Genomic DNA, 19832 nt, shown 5'->3' with positions numbered 1-19832 from the left:
TTTCGAGCTGACGTCATCAAGTTTTTGGAGGGGATAAGCAAATATATTTTGACTAAACATTTATTATGCTCTTTATAACCTTAAAACATCTGCAAGATTTCAGAGCATTCGGTTTTGTAGTTCCTGATTAAATCAATAAAATATATTTACGCATTCATTAATTTTTTTGAGTCACTCTGTATATGCAAATCCAAAAAATATGAAAGGAGTGATAAATGACAAGTACAGGCTCATCATATTTTGTACATTTTAGATATGATTTATTCGGCAAACTTTCGAGCTGACGTCATCAAGTTTTTGGAGGGGATAAGCAAATATTTTTTGACTAAAGATTTATGATGCTCTTTATAGCCTTAAAACATCTGCAACATTTCAACGCATTCTGGTTAGCAGATTAAAAATTAAATTTCAAAATCTTGTTTTATAATTTTGATTTTTTTTCCAAAAATCTGGACGTTTCGGGTGAAAAGTCGATTCAGAGTTGTAAACTACATGTGTAGGACTATGTTATTTTATACAATTGAAAACCCATTTACTATGTACAATTTTGAAGTGACGTCATCGCATTAGTGGTGGGGATGATTAGACAAATTTTGGTTAGCGTTTTACCATCTACATGATATTCTTAATATAAGTACAAAATTTCACAACAATCGGTCGAGTACTTTCGGAGATTATCTGTCTAATAAAAATCCGGGACAACAGACGGACAGACGGACGGACGGACAGACGGACAGACAGACGGAAATTGGAGACCTATTTCTTCGTCTTCTAGGGGTCATGAAAGATCGAGAAAACGTAAAAGTAGAGAGTCCGCCCACGGACTCGATTACAATACTTCCTTTGCTTACGTTCGGGAAGTAAAAAGGATTATTGTACCCAACTACCTACCTTAAAATTTTTCTAATGGAAACTTTTAAGTAAATGAACCGTTTATTTCACAACCATCAGTCTATCGCATCTGTCGTAGTACAGTGTTATACGTGGTTCTCCCTTGTTACATGTTGAGTTCTTTTTGGTAATATTACCAATATTTTAAAAGAATGCCGAAAGTAAAATCGACGCCGAATGAGTGGATAACGAATTTTCTAGAATTAAAATTAGAAAACAACAAAATATTCTGCAGAGCTTGTGTGAAAACCGTAAGCCCACTAATTTTTTTTTATCTATTTTCCTTTGTTAATCCTGTTGTACGTTGTTTTGGATTCAAAGTGATAAAAAATATAACGTGACGCAACATGTCAGAACGACTCTTCATGTAGAAAGGAAGAAAATGTTTGAAGTTTCTAAAATTAAACAGCAGACCATACATGAATCTATTGCATCTACTTCCACAAAAGATGAGCAGTTTCAGTTTAATTTCGATTTATGTAAAATGATGATCCAGTCCAATATACCTTTAAAAAAATTGGAGAAAGGCCCTCTTCAAGAATTCCTTGAAAAACACTGCAATCGACATATTCCGGTTGAAAGTACTCTCTGAAAAAATTATGTAGGCCCAGTGTTTCAGCAAGTTTACAACGAAATTAAACATCGCGTTGGAGATAATTGTTTATGGTTCGCTGTTGATGAAACAATCGATGGTTGTGAAAAATACGTGCCAAGTTTAATTGTTGGAATCTTAAATGAAAATTTCCCTAGTCGAGGGTATTAGTAAGTTTGAGAATGTTAGATAAAACAAATGGCAACACGATTACCAGATTTGTAAATGACAGTCTTACGTCACTATTTTTGCCAATAAAATTTTATTGATGATCTCGGATGCAGCTCGTTATATGTTGAAAGCAGGGAATAATCTAAAAATATTGTACCCCAATTTAATTCACTCTACTTGCATTGCCCACGGTTTAAACAGAATGGCTGAAGGAATACGTTTGCAGTTTCCTACTGTTAATAAATTAGTGTCAAATGGTAAAAAGATTTTTGTTAAAGCCCCACTAAGAGTGCAACATTTTAACGAAAAATTTCCAAACATACCATTGCCCCCAGAGCCGATTATAACGAGGTGGGGAACATGGTTACAGGCCACATTTTATTACGACAAATATATCAAAGAATTTGAGGAAGTAGTTACGAAGTTTAGCGAAGATTCTTCTCAATCGATTAAAGATTGCATAAATATTTTGAAAAACAAAGATTTGCGACAAGATCTAGCTTTTCTAAGAAGCAATTATCAATTCGTATGTGAGGTAATAGAAAAGTTAGAAAAACCCAACATGTTGTTGGTAGATGCCATAAACTTAGTGAAAGAATTTAAACAACAAGCAAACGCAGTAAGGGGTGATATTGGTACTCAAAAGTATCTCAAAAACTTGACGAAGTGTTAAATAAAAATGCAGGTTTCGGTGTTCTTTCCGACGTTGCTCGTGTTTTACAAGGCCAGAAGGTGGAAAATTTGGAGTTAGATTCAACATTAGTTGCAAAATTCAAATTTGCGCCAACAACGAGTGTGGATGTTGAACGCACATTCTCCAATTTTAAACACATTTTAAATGATCGGCGAAAAAATTTTACAGTGGACAACTTGGAACACATTACAATCATAAATTGTTTTAAAGAAAACTGAAATACGTGTGTAAAATACAAAGTCTAGGATTATTGTAATAATATTTTATCCAAAGTTCTAAGAAGTGTTCTTTGATTTGTAATATGATTATGTTTTTAATGCTTTTTTGCTTATAAATCCGCTCTCCAATTATCACAAATAATAATAATAATAATTTAATAATACAGTACACAACGTATCGCTTGTCCACGACCCCCTTTTGATTTAATTGCCACTATTCAATTAAGCAAACTCTCTCCTCTTGTGAGTTTTCTATAAACTAATTAAGCCTTTGTTCGTGCTTAGGTGAAGAACCAGAGGATGAGGACGATAACAAACTTGTTCCTGTTGAATTTGGCCGTCTCCGATCTCCTGCTGGGCGTCCTTTGCATACCTTTCACGTTAATAGGGACGCTGTTGAGGCACTTCGTTTTCGGGGAAGTCATGTGCAAACTCCTACCCTTTCTGCAAGGTAAGCCACCCCATATTTTCGCCCCAGACGAGAAAGAACCCGCGACGCCCGCCATGAATGCAGATATGTGTGATTTACAAGCTGCGTGTTATTGCTCTTATGCTAAGTTGGTAGATACGGCTGATTTATGGTGAAAGTGGATGTCTTAATTCGTGACGGGTGGAATTAGAGGGGATGATTGATTTAGTGGAGGTTAGACACCCGGCTAACGCACAATTAATAAACACGACTTTGGTGTTTATTCGTATGGCGCAGTCAGTGGGATGTTGGTTTAGGATATGGGTTTGTTAGCTCGGGCGGCACGTGAAAATTGTAAACAAACACGGCTTGATCGATGCGACTTTTTACACTAGAGATATGGTAATAAATATTATTAATACGAGACCAAGGTTATCAATAAAGGTTACGAGTGCAAAACATTTATTTACAGCACATTATGAACGGGAATACATTACATCGGAAGAATGTCACGTAGACATTTGTTTGATTTGAATGAGTTTATCGCCCCAAAACAGATGACTAAAATTATTCATAAGCCTCCATTGAACAAAATATTCTGAAGGTTATTATTATAATTCTTACCTTATCATTATTTTATTGTTATAAAGACGAGCGTATTCTCACATTTTCCAGTTTTACTATGTCATTACATTTTAAAATTTTTCATTTTCTTGTTGCTTGAATTTTTATTTTGCAATTTTTCGATTCTTTAATTTTCTATTTATTCAAATTTTTGATTTGTAATTTTTCGTTTCGGTTTTTTATTTTTTAATTTTTTTACAATTTTTCGATGTAATAATTTTATAATTCTTGTTTTTCTAAATTTAAATTTTTTCGATTTTTCGGTTTTTCATGTCTTCAATATTTCGATTTGCAGGTTTTAGTTTGGGTTTTTATTTTCTTAATTTTTTCAATTTTCAGTTTTTATAAGTTTTAGATTTTTCAGTCTCTCGATTTTCCGATTTTTAAAATTTTCAATTTTGCTATTTTTGGGTTTCCAGTTAATCCGATTATTCGTTTTCTTTGATTTTTCAATTTTCTCATTTTTTAATGTTTTGGTTTCGTTATTTTTCGTTTTTTCAATTTTAATTTTTTCAATTTCTCAAGTTTTCGAGTTCCAATTTTATCAATTTTTCGTTTCGTTTTTTTATTTTTACAATTTCATCGAAGTTTCAGTGTTGTAATTTTATGATTTTTGTTTTTCCAGGTTTAATTTTTCCAATTTTTCATTTCTTCATTGTTTCGTTTTGCAGTTTTTTAATTTTTCATTTTTTTTGTTTCTCCAATTTTACGATGTTTTTAGATTTGGCAATTTTTCGATTTGCAGTTTTCGTTTGGGTTTTTTATTTTCTTAATTATTTAAATTTTTCGGTTTTTGAACTTTCAGATTTTTGATTTTTCGTTTTTTCAGTTTTGGATTTTTCAGTCTGTCGGTTTTTCAATTTTTTGTTTCTCCAGTTTTTCGATTTATGATTTTTGAATTTTTCATTTTCTTGTTTCTTGAATTTTTGATTCCGCAATTTTTCGATTCTTTAATTTTCTATTTATTCAAATTTTTATTATTATTTCTTAAATTTTTTACAACTTTTCAGTGTAATAATTTTATAATTTTTGTTTTTCTAAATTTAAAATTTTTAATTTTTCGTTTCTTCATTTCTTCGATTAAATTTTTCGATTTTTCATTTTTTCATGTTTTCAATTTTTCGATTTGCAGGTTTTCGTTTGGGTTTTTATTTCTTAATTTTTTCGATTTTCAGTTTTTTTAAGTTTTAGATTTTTCAGTTTCTCGATTTTCCGATTTTTAAAATGTTCAATTTTGCTGTTATTGGGTTTCCAGTTAATCCGATTTTTCGTTTTTTTTAATTTTTCAATTTTTTCATTTTTTAATGTTTTGGTTTCGTAATTTTTCGTTTTTTCAATTTCAATTTTTTCAATTTCTCAATTTTTCGGGTTCCAATTTTATCAATTTTTGGTTTCGTTTTTTTATTTTTACAATTTCATCGAATTTTCAGTGTTGTAATTTTATAATTTTTGTTTTTCCAGTTTTAATTTTTCCAATTTTTCATTTCTTCATTTGTTCGTTTTGCAGTTTTTTAATTTTTCATTTGTTTTGTTTCTCCAATTTTACGATGTTTTTAGATTTTGCAATTTTTCAGTTTACAATTTCACAGTTTTCATTCAATTTTTAATTTTTCAATTTTTAAATTTTTTCTTTCTTCAATTTTTGTATTTATTTTGTGGTTTAATGTTTCGGTTTTTTATTTTATTTTTCAATTTTTCGGTTCTTGAGTGTTTTGATTTTTGAATTTTTTAAAAATTTTCGATGTTTACAATTTTTCGATTTTCCAGTGTTCCGATTTTGTGATTTTGTTTTATTCAATTTCAATTTTGTTCAACTTTTTGTTTCTTTAATTTTACAAAATGAATCTCTTAGAGTTTTCAGTTTTATATTTTTTAGTTTTCGTATTTTCCAAGTTTTGGATGTTTCAGTTTTTATATTTTTTAATTTTTAAATTTTTCATTTCTTCAATTTTTGTATTTAATTTGTAGTTTTACGTTTCGGTTTTTTATTTTATTTGTTTTTTCAATTTTTTGGTTCTTGAGTGTTTTGATTTTTGAATTTTTTAAAAATTTTCGATTTTTCAACTTTCAGATTTTTCAATTCCACGATTATTTAATTTTTTCAATTTTTCGATTTGTCAGTATTCTGATTTTCAATTTTTTCTCTTTTCGGTGTGAAACTTTTTGATTTTTCGATTTTTTTAATTTTTTCCATTTGTGATTTTCTGGTTTTCAATTTTTCATCTTTTATATGTTTTTTTCGTTTCTTGAGTCTTTTATTTGAAATTTTTCTAATTTTCATTTTAAAACAATTATCCAATAATAATAATAATAATTTAAAATAATTTTCAATTTTACTACTTCAGAATTTTTTTATTTATTTATTCGATTTTTGGTTGCTCAGTTTTTTAGTTTTTCAATATTTCGATTTTTAGTTTCTTCAGTTCTTCGATTTGCAATTTTTCCCCGTCTTCATTTTTTCAATATTCCAATTTTTCAATTCAAAAAATGGGAAAATTGCTAACCTGTAAAATTGAAAAGTCAAAAGTGAAAAAAGTGAAAAATTTGAAAATGGAAAAATTGGAAATCAAGAAGTTGAAAAATTGAAAAATCGAAAAATTAAAAATTTCGAAACTTAAAAATTGAAAAGTTACTAAAATGGAAAAAACGAAATATTGTAAAATCCAAATAATGACAAAATAATGGCAATTAAAGAAATCGGAAAATTGCTAAATTGGAAAATTTAGGAATAAAAAAGTTGTGAAACTTAAAAATCGAAATATTGAAAATTAAAGAATTCGGAAAATCGTATAATTGAGAAATTCAAAAATTGCAACATTGAGAAGAAATTTGAAAAAATCAAAGAATGAAAATTTCAAAAATTAAATAAACGAGAATTGTGACATAAATTTAAGAAAATGACGTTTAAAAAATCGGGTAAATGAAAAATAAAAATCAAGAACTTGAAAAATTACCGAAAAGAAAAACAGAAAAATAAAAAACCGAAAAGTATGAAATGAAAATTTGGAAAATCTAAAAATTGGAAATTAAAAACTTGAAAAATTCAAAAATCGAAAAATTAAAAATTTCGAAACTTAAAAATTGAAAAATTACTAAAATGGAAAAAACGAAACATTGTAAAATCCAAATAATGACAAAATAATGGCAATTAAAGAAATCGGAAAATTGCTAAATTGGAAAATTTAGAAATTGAAGAAAGGAAAAATTCAAAAATCGAAGGAATAAAAAAGTTGTGAAACTTAAAAATCGAAATATTGAAAATTAAAGAATTCGGAAAATCGTATAATTGAGAAATTCAAAAATTGCAACATTGAGAAGAAATTTGAAAAAATCAAAGAATGAAAATTTCAAAAATTAAATAAACGAGAATTGTGACATAAATTTAAGAAAATGACGTTTAAAAAATCGGGTAAATGAAAAATAAAAATCAAGAACATGAAAAATTAACGAAACGAAAAACAGAAAAATAAAAAACCGAAAAAGTATAAAATGAAAATTTGGAAAATCTAAAAATTGGAAATTAAAAACTTGAAAAATTCAAAAATCGAAAAATTAAAAATTTCGAAACTTAAAAATTGAAAAATTACTAAAATGGAAAAAACCAAACATTGTAAAATCCAAATAATGACAAAATAATGGCAATTAAAGAAATCGGAAAATTGCTAAATTGTAAAATTTAGAAATTGAAGAAAGGAAAAATTCAAAAATCGAAGGAATAAAAAAGTTGTGAAACTTAAAAATCGAAATATTGAAAATTAAAGAATTCGGAAAATCGTATAATTGAGAAATTCAAAAATTGCAACATTGAGAAGAAATTTGAAAAAATCAAAGAATGAAAATTTCAAAAATTAAATAAACGAGAATTGTGACATAAATTTAAGAAAATGACGTTTAAAAAATCGGGTAAATGAAAAATAAAAATCAAGAACTTGAAAAATTACCGAAACGAAAAACAGAAAAATAAAAAACCGAAAAAGTATAAAATGAAAATTTGGAAAATCTAAAAATTGGAAATTAAAAATTTGGAAAGTTAAAAATTGAAAAATTACTAAAATGGAAAAAACGAAACATTGTAAAATCCAAATAATGACAAAATAATTGCAATTAATGAAATCGGAGAATTGCTAAATTGGAAAATTTAGAAATTGAAGAAAGGAAAAAATCAAAAATCGAAGGAATAAAAAAGTTGTGAAACTTAAAAATCGAAATATTGAAAATTAAAGAATTCGGAAAATCGTATAATTGAGAAATTCAAAAATTGCAACATTGAGAAGAAATTTGAAAGAATCAAAGAATGAAAATTTCAAAAATTAAATAAACGAGAATTGTGATATAAATTTGAGAAAATGATGTTTAAAAAATCGGGTAAATGAATAATAAAAATCAAGAACTTGAAAAATTAACGAAACGAAAAACATAAAAACAAAAAACCGAAAAAGTATAAAATGAAAATTTGGAAAAATCTAAAAATTGGAAATTAAAGACTTGAAAAGTTGAAAAATCGAAAAACTAAAAATTGACAAACCTAAAAATCGAAAAACTACTAAAATGGGAAAAACGAAACATTGTAAAATAGAAATAATGACAAAATAATGGCAATAAAAAATCGGAAAATTGCTAAATTTTAAAATTTAGAATTTGAAGAAACGAAAAATTCAAAAATCGAAAGAATAAAAATCTGAAGAACGAAATATTCTAAAATCGAAATATTAAAAAATAAAGAATTCGGAAAATCGAATAATTGAGAAGTCCAAAAATTGAAAAATTTAAAAATTAGAAAAAATCAAAGAATGAAAATTTAAAAAATTGAAGAAACGAAAAATTGTGATATAAATTTGAGAAAATGATCTTTAAAAAATCGGGTAAATCAAAAATAAAAATCAAGAACTCGAAAAATTAACAAAACGAAAAAAAAGAAAAATAAAAAAACCGAAAAAGTATAAAATGAAAATCATGAAAAATCTAAAAATTGGAAACAAAAAACATGAAAAATTGAAAAATTGGAAAATAAAATATTGTAAAATCGAAATAATGACAATTAAAGAAATCAAAGATCGAAAATTTGAAGAATTGAAGAAAATTATAAAATCGAAAAAAACGTTGAAAAAATAAAGGAAATCAAAAACGTGCAAATCGAAAGATTTAAGGAACGAAAAATATATAAAAATTGTAAAAAATCTGGACGTTTCGGGTAAAATCTTAATTCGGAGTCATAATCTACATGTGTAAGACTATGTTATTTGATACAATTTAAAACCGATTTACTACGTACAATTTTGAAGTGACGTCATCACATTAGTGTTGGGGATGATATAAATACAAAATTTGACAACAATCGGTCTAGTACTTTCGGAGATTATCTGTTTAATAAAAATCCGGGACGGCAGACAGACGGATATACGGACAGACAGACGGAAACGAGAGACCTATTTCTTCGTCCTCTAGGGTCATGATAGGTCGAGAAAATGCAAAAGTAGAGAGTCGGCCGACGGACTCGATTACAATACTTCTATATATTTTAAAACGAACTTCGCGACACAGAATACAATTCCACTTAGCCAGCGTCGTAAAAAATATCGATTTCAACTTGAACATTATACACCATCTGACGTTACTTCCCACCGAACGGTCATATCACCTCGCCCCTAAATTCAAGCGTCTGCTATGCAGAATTAACCCCGAAAAAATGATAATTTTCCTCTCGACTACGCCACAAAACTACAATTAATACCACTCTAGTCCGCCTGCAATTAATTTAGGCACCCTCTCGTCGTAACGAGATTTTTCCTGATGAGAACGTTAATTCGCCAGACGAAGGGTGTCAGAGTGAAAGTTTTCGATAAGCCGTAAACCCCCAATTTATAGTTTCGCACCCCCGATGACACTAAAATATATCCAGGGTGAACCGGGGCGTCTTAGCGGAGGTCACTGCTGCGCTGGCTCTAATCAATGATTAACAAATTAATTAAACGGGGTGAGTGGACTCCAGGCGGGGTTAGTTCTTTTTTCAGACGCGTTGAACGAGTTCGTTGCAAGTTGCCAATTAGCGCGACAGACAGTCAGACAGACAGATCGACGTACTGCGGCGTTCATGGAATCGTTGTAACAATTAGCGACAGCTGTGGTGGAAAAATGAGCTGACGAAAAGGGAGCGACTTGAGGGTATTTGTCCGTGTAATGGGTGAATTATGGGCGGTTTTTGTGGGATTACGTAACAAATCGGGGAATCCCGACGATGGGTTAAGAGCGGAATAATTCATCTGCACACCGCTGTGAATTAATTCGGGGATGATGTTCGACTCTATTACGTTACATTAAAGAGACGTCAAAGCGAGAAGTCGCGGAAAGTTCGGTTTAATTAGAAAAGATTTCGGTGCGAAAGAATTATAATTAAAACGGAAAAACTCGCAGCGGCTCCATTAAATGTTAATTTGGAAGGTGAATCGAAACGGTATTATTTGCAAAGTGCTGACGCAAATGGGTTCATTACAATTTTAAATAGAAATTCGGTCTGAACATGTCATTGCGTATTTTTTGTTAGTTCAATTTTATGAAATATCATATTCCTGTACTTGTAGTTTATGAATCCGTGTTGAGTTTTTACGTAAAAATAAAATTGTAACGGCATGTTGTGGCGATGTGTTAACTAACCCGAACATAATTTTGCGCGTCCTGGAGGCTTTTAATTTATTTAGCAACCGCCAGGAGCGTAATAAGCGATTTTTTCCGCCCCTGCCAGAATAAACACAACCGCTTATATCATCGCCTGGGAAAGGCCAACATTCGCCGAATTACTCACCCCTAAAAAATGTATTTATATAGTTCACTAACCCGCGAAAATACGCAAACAAGAAAGCTCCGCCGCTTCCTTCCCACCCCCGTCGGCCCCCTTTTTTCCGGCGCCAAATTATTTTTACTTGTGCGTCTCGCGTACGATTCAAACAAGACCGTTGATTTTCCGCTTTTTAACCCACTTCAATCATATCCTCCGTTTACCGACTGGATAAATTGTAGACACATCCACCCACGATATGGGCGTTATTACAGGGTGGTTAAATTTCCACAGCTCGATTCGGCTAAATCTACTGCGAATTCCAAATTATTTTCGATCGGGGGCTTTGTTTATGGTGTGTTTTTTCCGACCAGTCTTTGAGGGGCTGAATTTAATTTAATATTTCGGGTGAAATGTTGCAGTCGCGATACGCCAGAACGGCGGATGCGCCGGTTATCCGACACGAAAAAACTTAATAAAAGGGGAAAAAATCGAAAATGCGCCGAACGCTGCTGGGTAACGAGCAATTGAAAGTGAATAACGAGGGGTTCGTGCCGTCTACTTTAACCCTTTGAAGGGAGGATTTATTTTTCGGAGGCGAATTCGACAGACGAACCACCTGTTCCGGGCCGACTCGGAGCGTGTTGTTATTGCAGAAACGGTCCATAAAACGCAAAAATGTACGTCCGCTGGAGCAGAAGGAGGGGAGGAAGTTGGGTTCGCAGTCGGAGGGTAGCGGGCAAGTATTAAATTGGTTTGGGGTAGGTCATGCAGAAATTGTGTTGAATATTTTGCAACGGTCAGTCCGGTAGTTGCGGTTTGCTTTCGGTAGATTAAATTGCAAGAAAATTAGCTTGATTAGTTGCTTTTCATACGTCTAGGGAATTAATAAAACGATCAGGAAAAAACATTTAAAAATGTAGTAAGAGACCTCGAAGTCGTTTTACATAAAAAAAACACTAGAAGCACAGAGATTCTTTGATATGATCAAATACTAGAGCCTCCAGAGATTTTTTCACATTCTTAAAAAGCCCCCGAGATCCTTCCAAATAAAAAAGAAGCATCAAAAGTCCCCGAGCATCTTCCATATTATTTAGAAAAGACATTAGAAGCCCTTAAGATTTTTTGACATTCTTAGAAAAAATACTTGGAACCTCTGGTACATTTTTAAAAAACCACTAGAAACCCCAGAGATTCTTTCACATTCTCTATATAAATAAAGGATGTTAGATCCTCCGAGATCCTTTAAGATGCTTGAAAAATATTCGGGGCCCCAAGATTCCTTCAGCATCTAAGGTTTCTTCACATTTTTAGAAAAAACATCTCAAATCTCCGAGATTCTTCCAAATTTTTATAAAAAAACACTATGAGCTCTAAGTTGCCTTCACATTCTTCCTAAACAGGTGACTGGAAGCCCCCGATATTCCTTCGTATTTTTTATAAAAAATGCAACAAAAGTCTCCGAGATTGCTCCATATTATTTAAGATTTTTCCACATTCATAGAAAAAAACACCTTAAACCCGCGAGATTCTCCCACATTTTTATAAAAAACACTAGGAAATTCCAATACTCTTTGATATTCGATATAGAAAATTTTATATATATTATTTATAAAAAAGACACTTAGAGGCCTCTAAAATTGTTTCATATTTTAGAAAAAACACCTGGAACCGCCGCGATTTTTCCACATTTTTATAAAAAACAATAGAAACCCCAAGGTTCTTCACATTCTTCATAAAAAACACACTAGAAGCCCCCAAGATTCTTTCGCATTGTTTATAAAAAAAAGGCATTAGAAGCCCCAAAATTCTGCCATATTATTTATGAAAATGACACTGGAAGTTACTAAGATTTTTCCACATTTTAGAAAAAACAACTGGAACGCCCGGGATTTTTCCACATTTTTATAAAAAACACTATAAAAGCCCTAAGATGCCTTTATATTCTTTATAAAAAGGCCACGATAAGCTGATCAGGTTCTTTCGTATTTTTGATAAAAAAAGAGGAAGAAGCCGCCGAGATTCCTCAATATATTTTTTAAGAAACCTTGACGAAGATTTTTTAACATTCTTAGAAAAAACATCTGGAACCCCCGAAATTCATTCACATATTTATAAAAAACACTGGGAGCCCCAAGATTCCTTCAGATTCTTCGTAACAATACACTGGAAGCCTTGGAGATTCTTTCGCATTTTTATAAAAAACACTAGGAGCCCTAAGATTTCTTCACATTCTTCGTAAAAAAGACACTGGATGCCCCCGAGATTTTTTCTTATTATTCAAAAAAAAGACATGAAATTCCCCGAGATACTACCACATTTTTATAAAAAATACACATTCTTCGTAAAAAAGGCACTGGAAACCTCCGAGATTCTTTCGAATTTAAAAAAAAAACTTTTCAGAAATCGCCAAAAATTCCTTCAATTATTTATGAAAAAGACACTAAAAGCCCCTAAGATTTTTCCACTTTCTTAGAAAAAACACCTGAAACCCCCGAGCTTCTACCACATTTTTATAAAATGCACTAGGACCCTCAAGATTTCTTCACATTCTTCGTAAAAAAGACACTGGAAGCCCCCGAGGTTTTTTTCATATTTTTCATAAAAAAGGTCTGGAAGCCCCTTAGATCCCCCCACATTAAAAAAAGCATCAAAAGCCCCTGAGAATCTTCCATATTATTTATGAAAGAGACACTACAAGCTCCTAAGATTTTTCTACGTTCTTAGAAAAAACACCTGGAACCCCCGAGGTTTTTCCATATTTTTATAAAATACACTAGGAGCCCTAAGATTCCTTTATATTCTTCGTAAAAAAACCACTGGAAGCCCCCGACAGTTTTTCTTATTATTCAAAAAAAGGCATGGAATTCCCCGATATTCTACCACATTTTTATAGAAAATACTAGGAATCCCAAGATTCCTACACATTCTTCGTAAAAAAGGCACTGGAAACCCCCGAGATTCTTTCGAATTTAAAAAAAAAACTTTTCAGAAATCGCCAAAGATTCCTCCAACTATTTATGAAAAAGACACTAAAAGCCCCTAAGATTTTCTTTCTTAGAAAAAACACCTGAAACCCCCGAGCTTCTACCACAATTTATAAAATGCACTAGGAACCTCAAGATTCCTTCACATTCTTTGTAAAAAGACACTGGAAACCTCCGAGATTCCTCCACATTTTATTAATTACACTAGATGCCCCAAAATTCCTTCAGGTTCTTCGTAAAAAGAACACTGGAAGCCCCCGATATTCTTTCGTATTTTTTGTAAAAAGAAAAGCGTCAGAAGCCCCCGAGATTCCTTCACAATATTTATGAAAAAGTCACTAGAAACCTAAAAGATTTTTTAACATTCTTAGAAAAAACACCTGCAACCTTCGAGAAATTTCCACATTTTAATAAAAAATACTAGGAACCCCAAGATTCCTTCACATCCTTCGTAAAAAGACAATGGAAGCCCCGGAGATTCCCCCACATTTTTATAAAAAACTCTAGAAGCCCCAAGATTTTTTCAGATTCTTCGTATAAAAGATACCGGAGGCCCCCGAGATTTTTCCACCTTTTTATAAAAAAACACTAGAAGCCCCAAGATTTCTTCACATTCTTCGTAAAAAAGACACTGGAAGCCCCCGAGGTTTTTTTCATATTTTTCATAAGAAAGGTCTGGAAGCTTCTGAGATCCCCCCACATTAAAAAAAGCATCAAAAGCCCCTGAGAATCTTCCATATTATTTATGAAAGAGACACTACAAGCTCCTAAGATTTTTCTACGTTCTTAGAAAAAACACCTGGAGCCCCCGAGGTTTTTCCATATTTTTATAGAATACACTAGGAGTCCTAAGATTCCTTTATATTCTTCGTAAAAAAACCACTGGAAGCCCCCGACAGTTTTTCTTATTATTCAAAAAAAGGCATGGAATTCCCCGAGATTCTAACACATTTTTATAGAAAATACTAGGAATCCCAAGATTCCTACACATTCTTCGTAAAAAAGGCACTGGAAACCCCAGAGATTCTTTGGAATTAAAAAAAAAAAACTTTTCAGAAATCGCCAAAGATTCCTCCAATTATTTATGAAAAAGACACTAAAAGCGCCTAAGATTTTTTCACTTTCTTAGAAAAAACACCTGGAATCCCCGAAATTCTTCCACATTTTTATAAAAAACACTAGGCGTTCAAGATTCTTTCACATTCTTTGTAAAAAAACACTGGAAACCTCCGAGATTCCTTCACATTTTATAAAAAACACTAGATGCCCCAAAATTCCTTCAGAGATTCTTCGTAAAAAGGACACTGGAAGTCCCCGATATTCTTTCGTATTTTTTGTAAAAAGAAAAGCGTCAGAAGCCCCCGAGATTCCTTCACAATATTTATGAAAGAGTCACTAGAAGCCTAAAAAATTTTTTAACATTCTTAGAAAAAACACCTGCAACCTCCGAGAAAGTTCCACATTTTAATAAAAAATACTAGGATCCCCAAGATTCCTTCACATCCTTCGTAAAAAGACAATGGAAGCCCCGGAGATTCCTACACATTTTTATAAAGGAAGCCCCAAGATTTTTTCAGATTCTTCGTATAAAAGACACCGGAGGCTCCCGAGATTCTTCCACATTTTTTTAGAAAACACTAGGATTTTCCAAGATTTTTTGATATTCTTTATAAAAAAATGCATCAAAAGCTCCAAAGATTCATCCATATTATTTGTGAAAACGCCACTAGAAGCATCTAATATTTTTCCAAATTTTAGAAAAAGCAACTGGAACCCCTGAAATTCTTCCACATTTTTATAAAAAACACTTGGAACCTAAAGATTCCTTCACATTCTTAGTAAAAAGACACTGGAAGTCGCGGAGATTCCCCTACATTTTTTAAAAAACTCTAGAAGCCCCAAGATTTTTTCAGATTCTTTGTATAAAAGACACTGGAGGCTCCCGAGATTTTTCCACATTTTTTTTTAAAACACTAGTATTTTCCAAGATTCTTTGACATTCTTTATAAAAAAAGGCATTAGAAGCCCCAAAGATTCTTCCATATTATTTGTGAAAACGCCACTAGAAGCATCTAATATTTTTCCACATTTTAGAAAAAGCACCTGGAACCCCTGAAATTATTCCACATTTTTATAAAAACACTAGAAGCCCCAAGATTCCTTCAAATTCTTAGTAAAAAGACACTGGAAGCCCCGGAGATTCCTATACATCTTTATAAAAAACTCTAGGAGCCCCAAGATTTTTTCAGATTCTTCGTATAAAAGACACGGGAGGCTCCCGAGATTATTCCACATTTTTTTAAAATACACTAGGATTTTCCAAGATTCTTTGAAAGATTCTTCCATATTATTTGTGAAAACGTCACTAGAAGCATCTAATATTTTTTCACATTTTAGAAAAAGCACCTGGAACCCCTGAAATTCTTCCACATTTTTTTAAAAAACACTAGGAGCCCCAAGATTCCTTCACATTCTTAGTAAAAAGACACTGGAAACCCCGGAGATTCATCAAAATTTTTATAAAAAAGACTAGGAGCTCCACGATTTTTTCAGATTCTTCGTATAAAAGACACCGGAGACTCCCGAGATTGTTCCACATTTTTTTAAAAAACACTAGGATTTTCCAAGACTCTTTGACAATCTTTATAAAAAAAGGCATCAGGAGCCCCAAAGATTCTTCCATATTATTTGTGAAAACGCCACTAGGAGCATATAATATTTTTCCATATTTTAGAAAAAGCACCGGGAACCACTGAAATTCTTCCACACTTTTATAAAAAACACTAGGAGCACCAAGATTCCTTCACAGTCTTAGTAAAAAGACACTGGAAGCCCCGGAGATTCCTCTACATTTTAATAAAAAACTCTAGAAGCCCCAAGATTTTTTCAGATTCTTCGTATAAAAGACACCGGAGGCTCCCGAGATTCTTCCACATTTTTTTAGAAAACACTAGGATTTTCCAAGATTCTTTGACATTCTTTATAAAAAGAGGCATCAGAAGCTCCAAAGATTCTTCCATATTATTTGTGAAAACGCCACTAGAAGCATCTAATATTTTTCCACATTTTAGAAAAAGCACCTGGAACTCCTGAAATTCTTCCACATTCTTATAAAAAACACTAGGAGCCCCAAGATTCTTCGTAAAAAGGACACTGGAAGCCCCCAATATTTTTTCGTATTTCTGTAAAAAGCAGGACATCAGAAACCCTAGATTCCTCCCCATTATTTATGAAAAAGTCACTAGAAGCTCATAGGATTTTTTAACATTCTTAGACAAAACACCTGGAACCCCCGAGATTCTTTCACATTTTAATAAAAAACACTAGGTGGCCCAAGATTCCTTCACAACCTTCGTAAAAAAACACTGGGAGCCCCAAAATTTCTTCAGATTCTTCGTAAAAAAGACACTGGAAGCCTCCGAGGTTCTTCCACATGTTTATAAAAAACACTAGGAGTTTCCAAGATTCTTCGGCATTCTTTATAAAAAAAAGGCATCACAAGCCCCAAAGATTCTTCAATATTATTTATGAAAAACACGTTAAGAGCATCTAAGATTTTTCCACATTCTTAGAAAAACACCTGGAATCTTCGAGATATTTCCACATTTTTATGAAAAACACTAAGAACCTCAAGATTCCTCCACGTTCTTCATAAAAAGAACACTGTAAGCCCCCGATATTCTTCTATATTATTAATGAAAAACACTAGGATTTTTCCATATTCTTAGAAAAAACACCTGGAACCTTGGAGATTTTTCCACAATTTTATGAAAAACACTAAGAACCTCAAGATTCCTCCACGTTCTTCATAAGAAGAACACTATAAGCCCCCGATATTCTTTCCAGTTATTTATAAAAAAAGGCATCAGAAGCCCCCGAGATTCTTCTATATTATTAATGAAAAACACTAAGATTTTTCCACATTCTTAGAAAAAACATCTGGAACCTTCGAGTTTTTCCACATTTTTATGAAAAACACTAAGAACCTCAAGATTTCTTCAGATTCTTCCTAAAAAAGACACTGGAAGCCTCCGAGGTTCTTTCACATGTTTATAAAAAACACTAGGAGTTTACAAGATCCTTCGACATTCTTTATAAAAAAAGGCATCACAAGCCCCAAAGATTCTTCAATATTATTTATGAAAAACACGTTAAGAGCCTCTAAGATTTTTACACATTCTTAGAAAAAACACCTGGAATCTTCGAGATATTTCCACATTTTTATGAAAAACAGTAAGAATCTCAAGATTCCTCCACGTTCTTCATAAAAAGAACACTGTAAGCTCCCGATATTTTTCTATATTATTAATGAAAAACACTAAGATTTTTCCATATTCTTAGAAAAAACACCTGGAACCTTCGAGATTTTTCCACAATTTTATGAAAAACACTAAGAACCTCAAGATTCCTCCACGTTCTTCATAAAAAGAACACTGTAAGTCCCCGATATTCTTTCCAGTTATTTATAAAAAAAGGCATCAGAAGCCCCCGAGATTCTTCTATATTATTAATGAAAAACACTAAGATTTTTCCACATTCTTAGAAAAAACACCTGGAACCTTCGAGATTTTCCACATTTTTATGAAAAACATTAAGAACCTCAAGATTTCTTCAGAATCTTCCTAAAAAAGAAACTGGAAGCCTCCGAGGTTCTTCCACATGTTTATAAAAAACACTAGGAGTTTCCAAGATTCTTCGACATTCTTTATAAAAAAAAGCATCACAAGCCCCAAAGATTCTTCAATATTATTTATGAAAAACACGTTAAGAACCTCTAAGATTTTTCCACATTCTTAGAAAAAATACCTGGAACCTTCGAGATTTTTCCACAATTTTATGAAAAACACTAAGAACCTCAAGATTCCTCCACGTTCTTCATAAAAAGAACACTGTAAGCCCCTGATATTCTTTTCTGTTATTTATAAAAAAGGCATCAGAAGCCCCCCGAGATTCTTCTGTATTATTAATGAAAAACACTAAGATTTTTCCACATTCTTAGAAAAAACACCTGGAACATTTGAGTTTTTCCACATTTCTATGAAAAACACTAAGAACCTCAAGATTTCTTCAGATTCTTCGTAAAAAAGACATTGGAAGCCTCCGAGGTTCTTCCACATGTTTATAAAAAACACTAGGAGTTCCCAATATTCTTTGACATTCTTTATAAAAAAGGCATCACAAGCCCCAAAGATTCTTCAATATTATTTATGAAAAACACCCTAAGAGCCTCTAAGATTTTTCCACATTCTTAGAAAAAACACCTGGAACTTTCGAGATTTTCCACATTTTTATGAAAAACACTAAGAATCTCAAGATTCCTCCACGTTCTTCATAAAAAGAACACTGTAAGCCCCCGATATTCTTTCCTGTTATTTATTAAAAAAAGGCATCAGAACCCCCAGATTCTTATATATTACACAGGCCTGCGAAATATAACTTTTAATTTCCCTTTTAAATAATATTGTTTTTTTTTAGGTATTTATGTATGCCGAATTAAAATATAACTCTAGTTTTTTTGTAGCACATCGAAATTTGTTTTTATGTAGGCCTAAATATTCATAGTTTTTCAAACAATTTTTATGAAAAAATAAAATATAAAGAATATAAAATTGAATGTTTATTTATTAAATGAACTAAATTAGTTATAAACAAGACTTAAAAATACAAATAAATCAAGAACCTTCTTTTTTTCTTTCTTCAAAGCTCTGATTTAAGCGTTTTCTCTTGTATTCACGATAGGATATGTTATTGCTGTTACATTTTTCGCATGGTATAATTTTATATTTGAACAGCAAAAGTAACAATCGTATGTGTGATTTTGTGGCTCAATCCAAATCATTGGTGTCAGCAAACTTATCTGAAGAATTAACCCATTTCCGAGAAGACATTAGTAATTTTTGTTTAAATTCAGGGTAGTAAGCGCATAGTCGACACAAATAACTCTTACTAAGCTGAACACGAAATAAAATATCAACACCATTATCCATACATATTATTACCACAAAATCTAGAAGTTAATTTTTATAGTACTAAGAACAAAACTGAAAAAAACATTTTTTGCAGAAACTGTACGTGATAGAAATTTTTGCAATTTTTTTTTATATATGAGTATCTAAGACCTACTGAAATTACTACTTGATTTTGTTGGGGGAAAACCATCGCAGGCCTGTGTTATTAATGAAAAACACTAAGATTTTTCCACATTCTTAGAAAAAACACCTGGAACCCTCGAGATTTTTCTATATTTTTATGAAAAACACTAAGAACCTCAAGATTTCTCCACGTTCTTTATAAAAAAAGCATCTAAAGCCCCCCAGATTCTTCCACATTATTTATGAAAAAGACATTAAAAGCTCCTTTCACATTGTTGTATAATAAAACACTAGAAGCATCCGAGATTATTTCATGTTCTTTATAAAAACACACTACAAACCCCTCAGAGAATCATTCTTTCTGAAAAAAAAGCACAAGGGA

At 31.7% G+C, this 19832-nt stretch overlaps 1 protein-coding gene across 1 annotated transcript in view; it reads left to right on the top strand.

Annotated features, from left to right (window-relative positions):
* Positions 1–19832, top strand: part of LOC135123355 (cholecystokinin receptor) — a 101502-nt gene that overhangs the window by 25243 nt on the left and 56427 nt on the right. The window contains exon 3 of the mRNA XM_064047925.1: positions 2852–3017. Within this exon, the coding sequence (XP_063903995.1) occupies positions 2852–3017 (166 nt within the window). The remainder of the gene's footprint in view (positions 1–2851; positions 3018–19832) is intronic.

The sequence above is a fragment of the Zophobas morio genome, unplaced genomic scaffold (assembly GCF_036711695.1).
Source record: "Zophobas morio isolate AGI-343-1 ecotype UQ-CSIRO unplaced genomic scaffold, CSIRO_AGI_Zmor_V1 ptg000002l, whole genome shotgun sequence".
Taxonomy (NCBI): domain Eukaryota; kingdom Metazoa; phylum Arthropoda; class Insecta; order Coleoptera; family Tenebrionidae; genus Zophobas; species Zophobas morio.
Note: the sequence above shows the minus strand (reverse complement) of the source record. Positions and strands in the feature narration are given on the sequence as shown.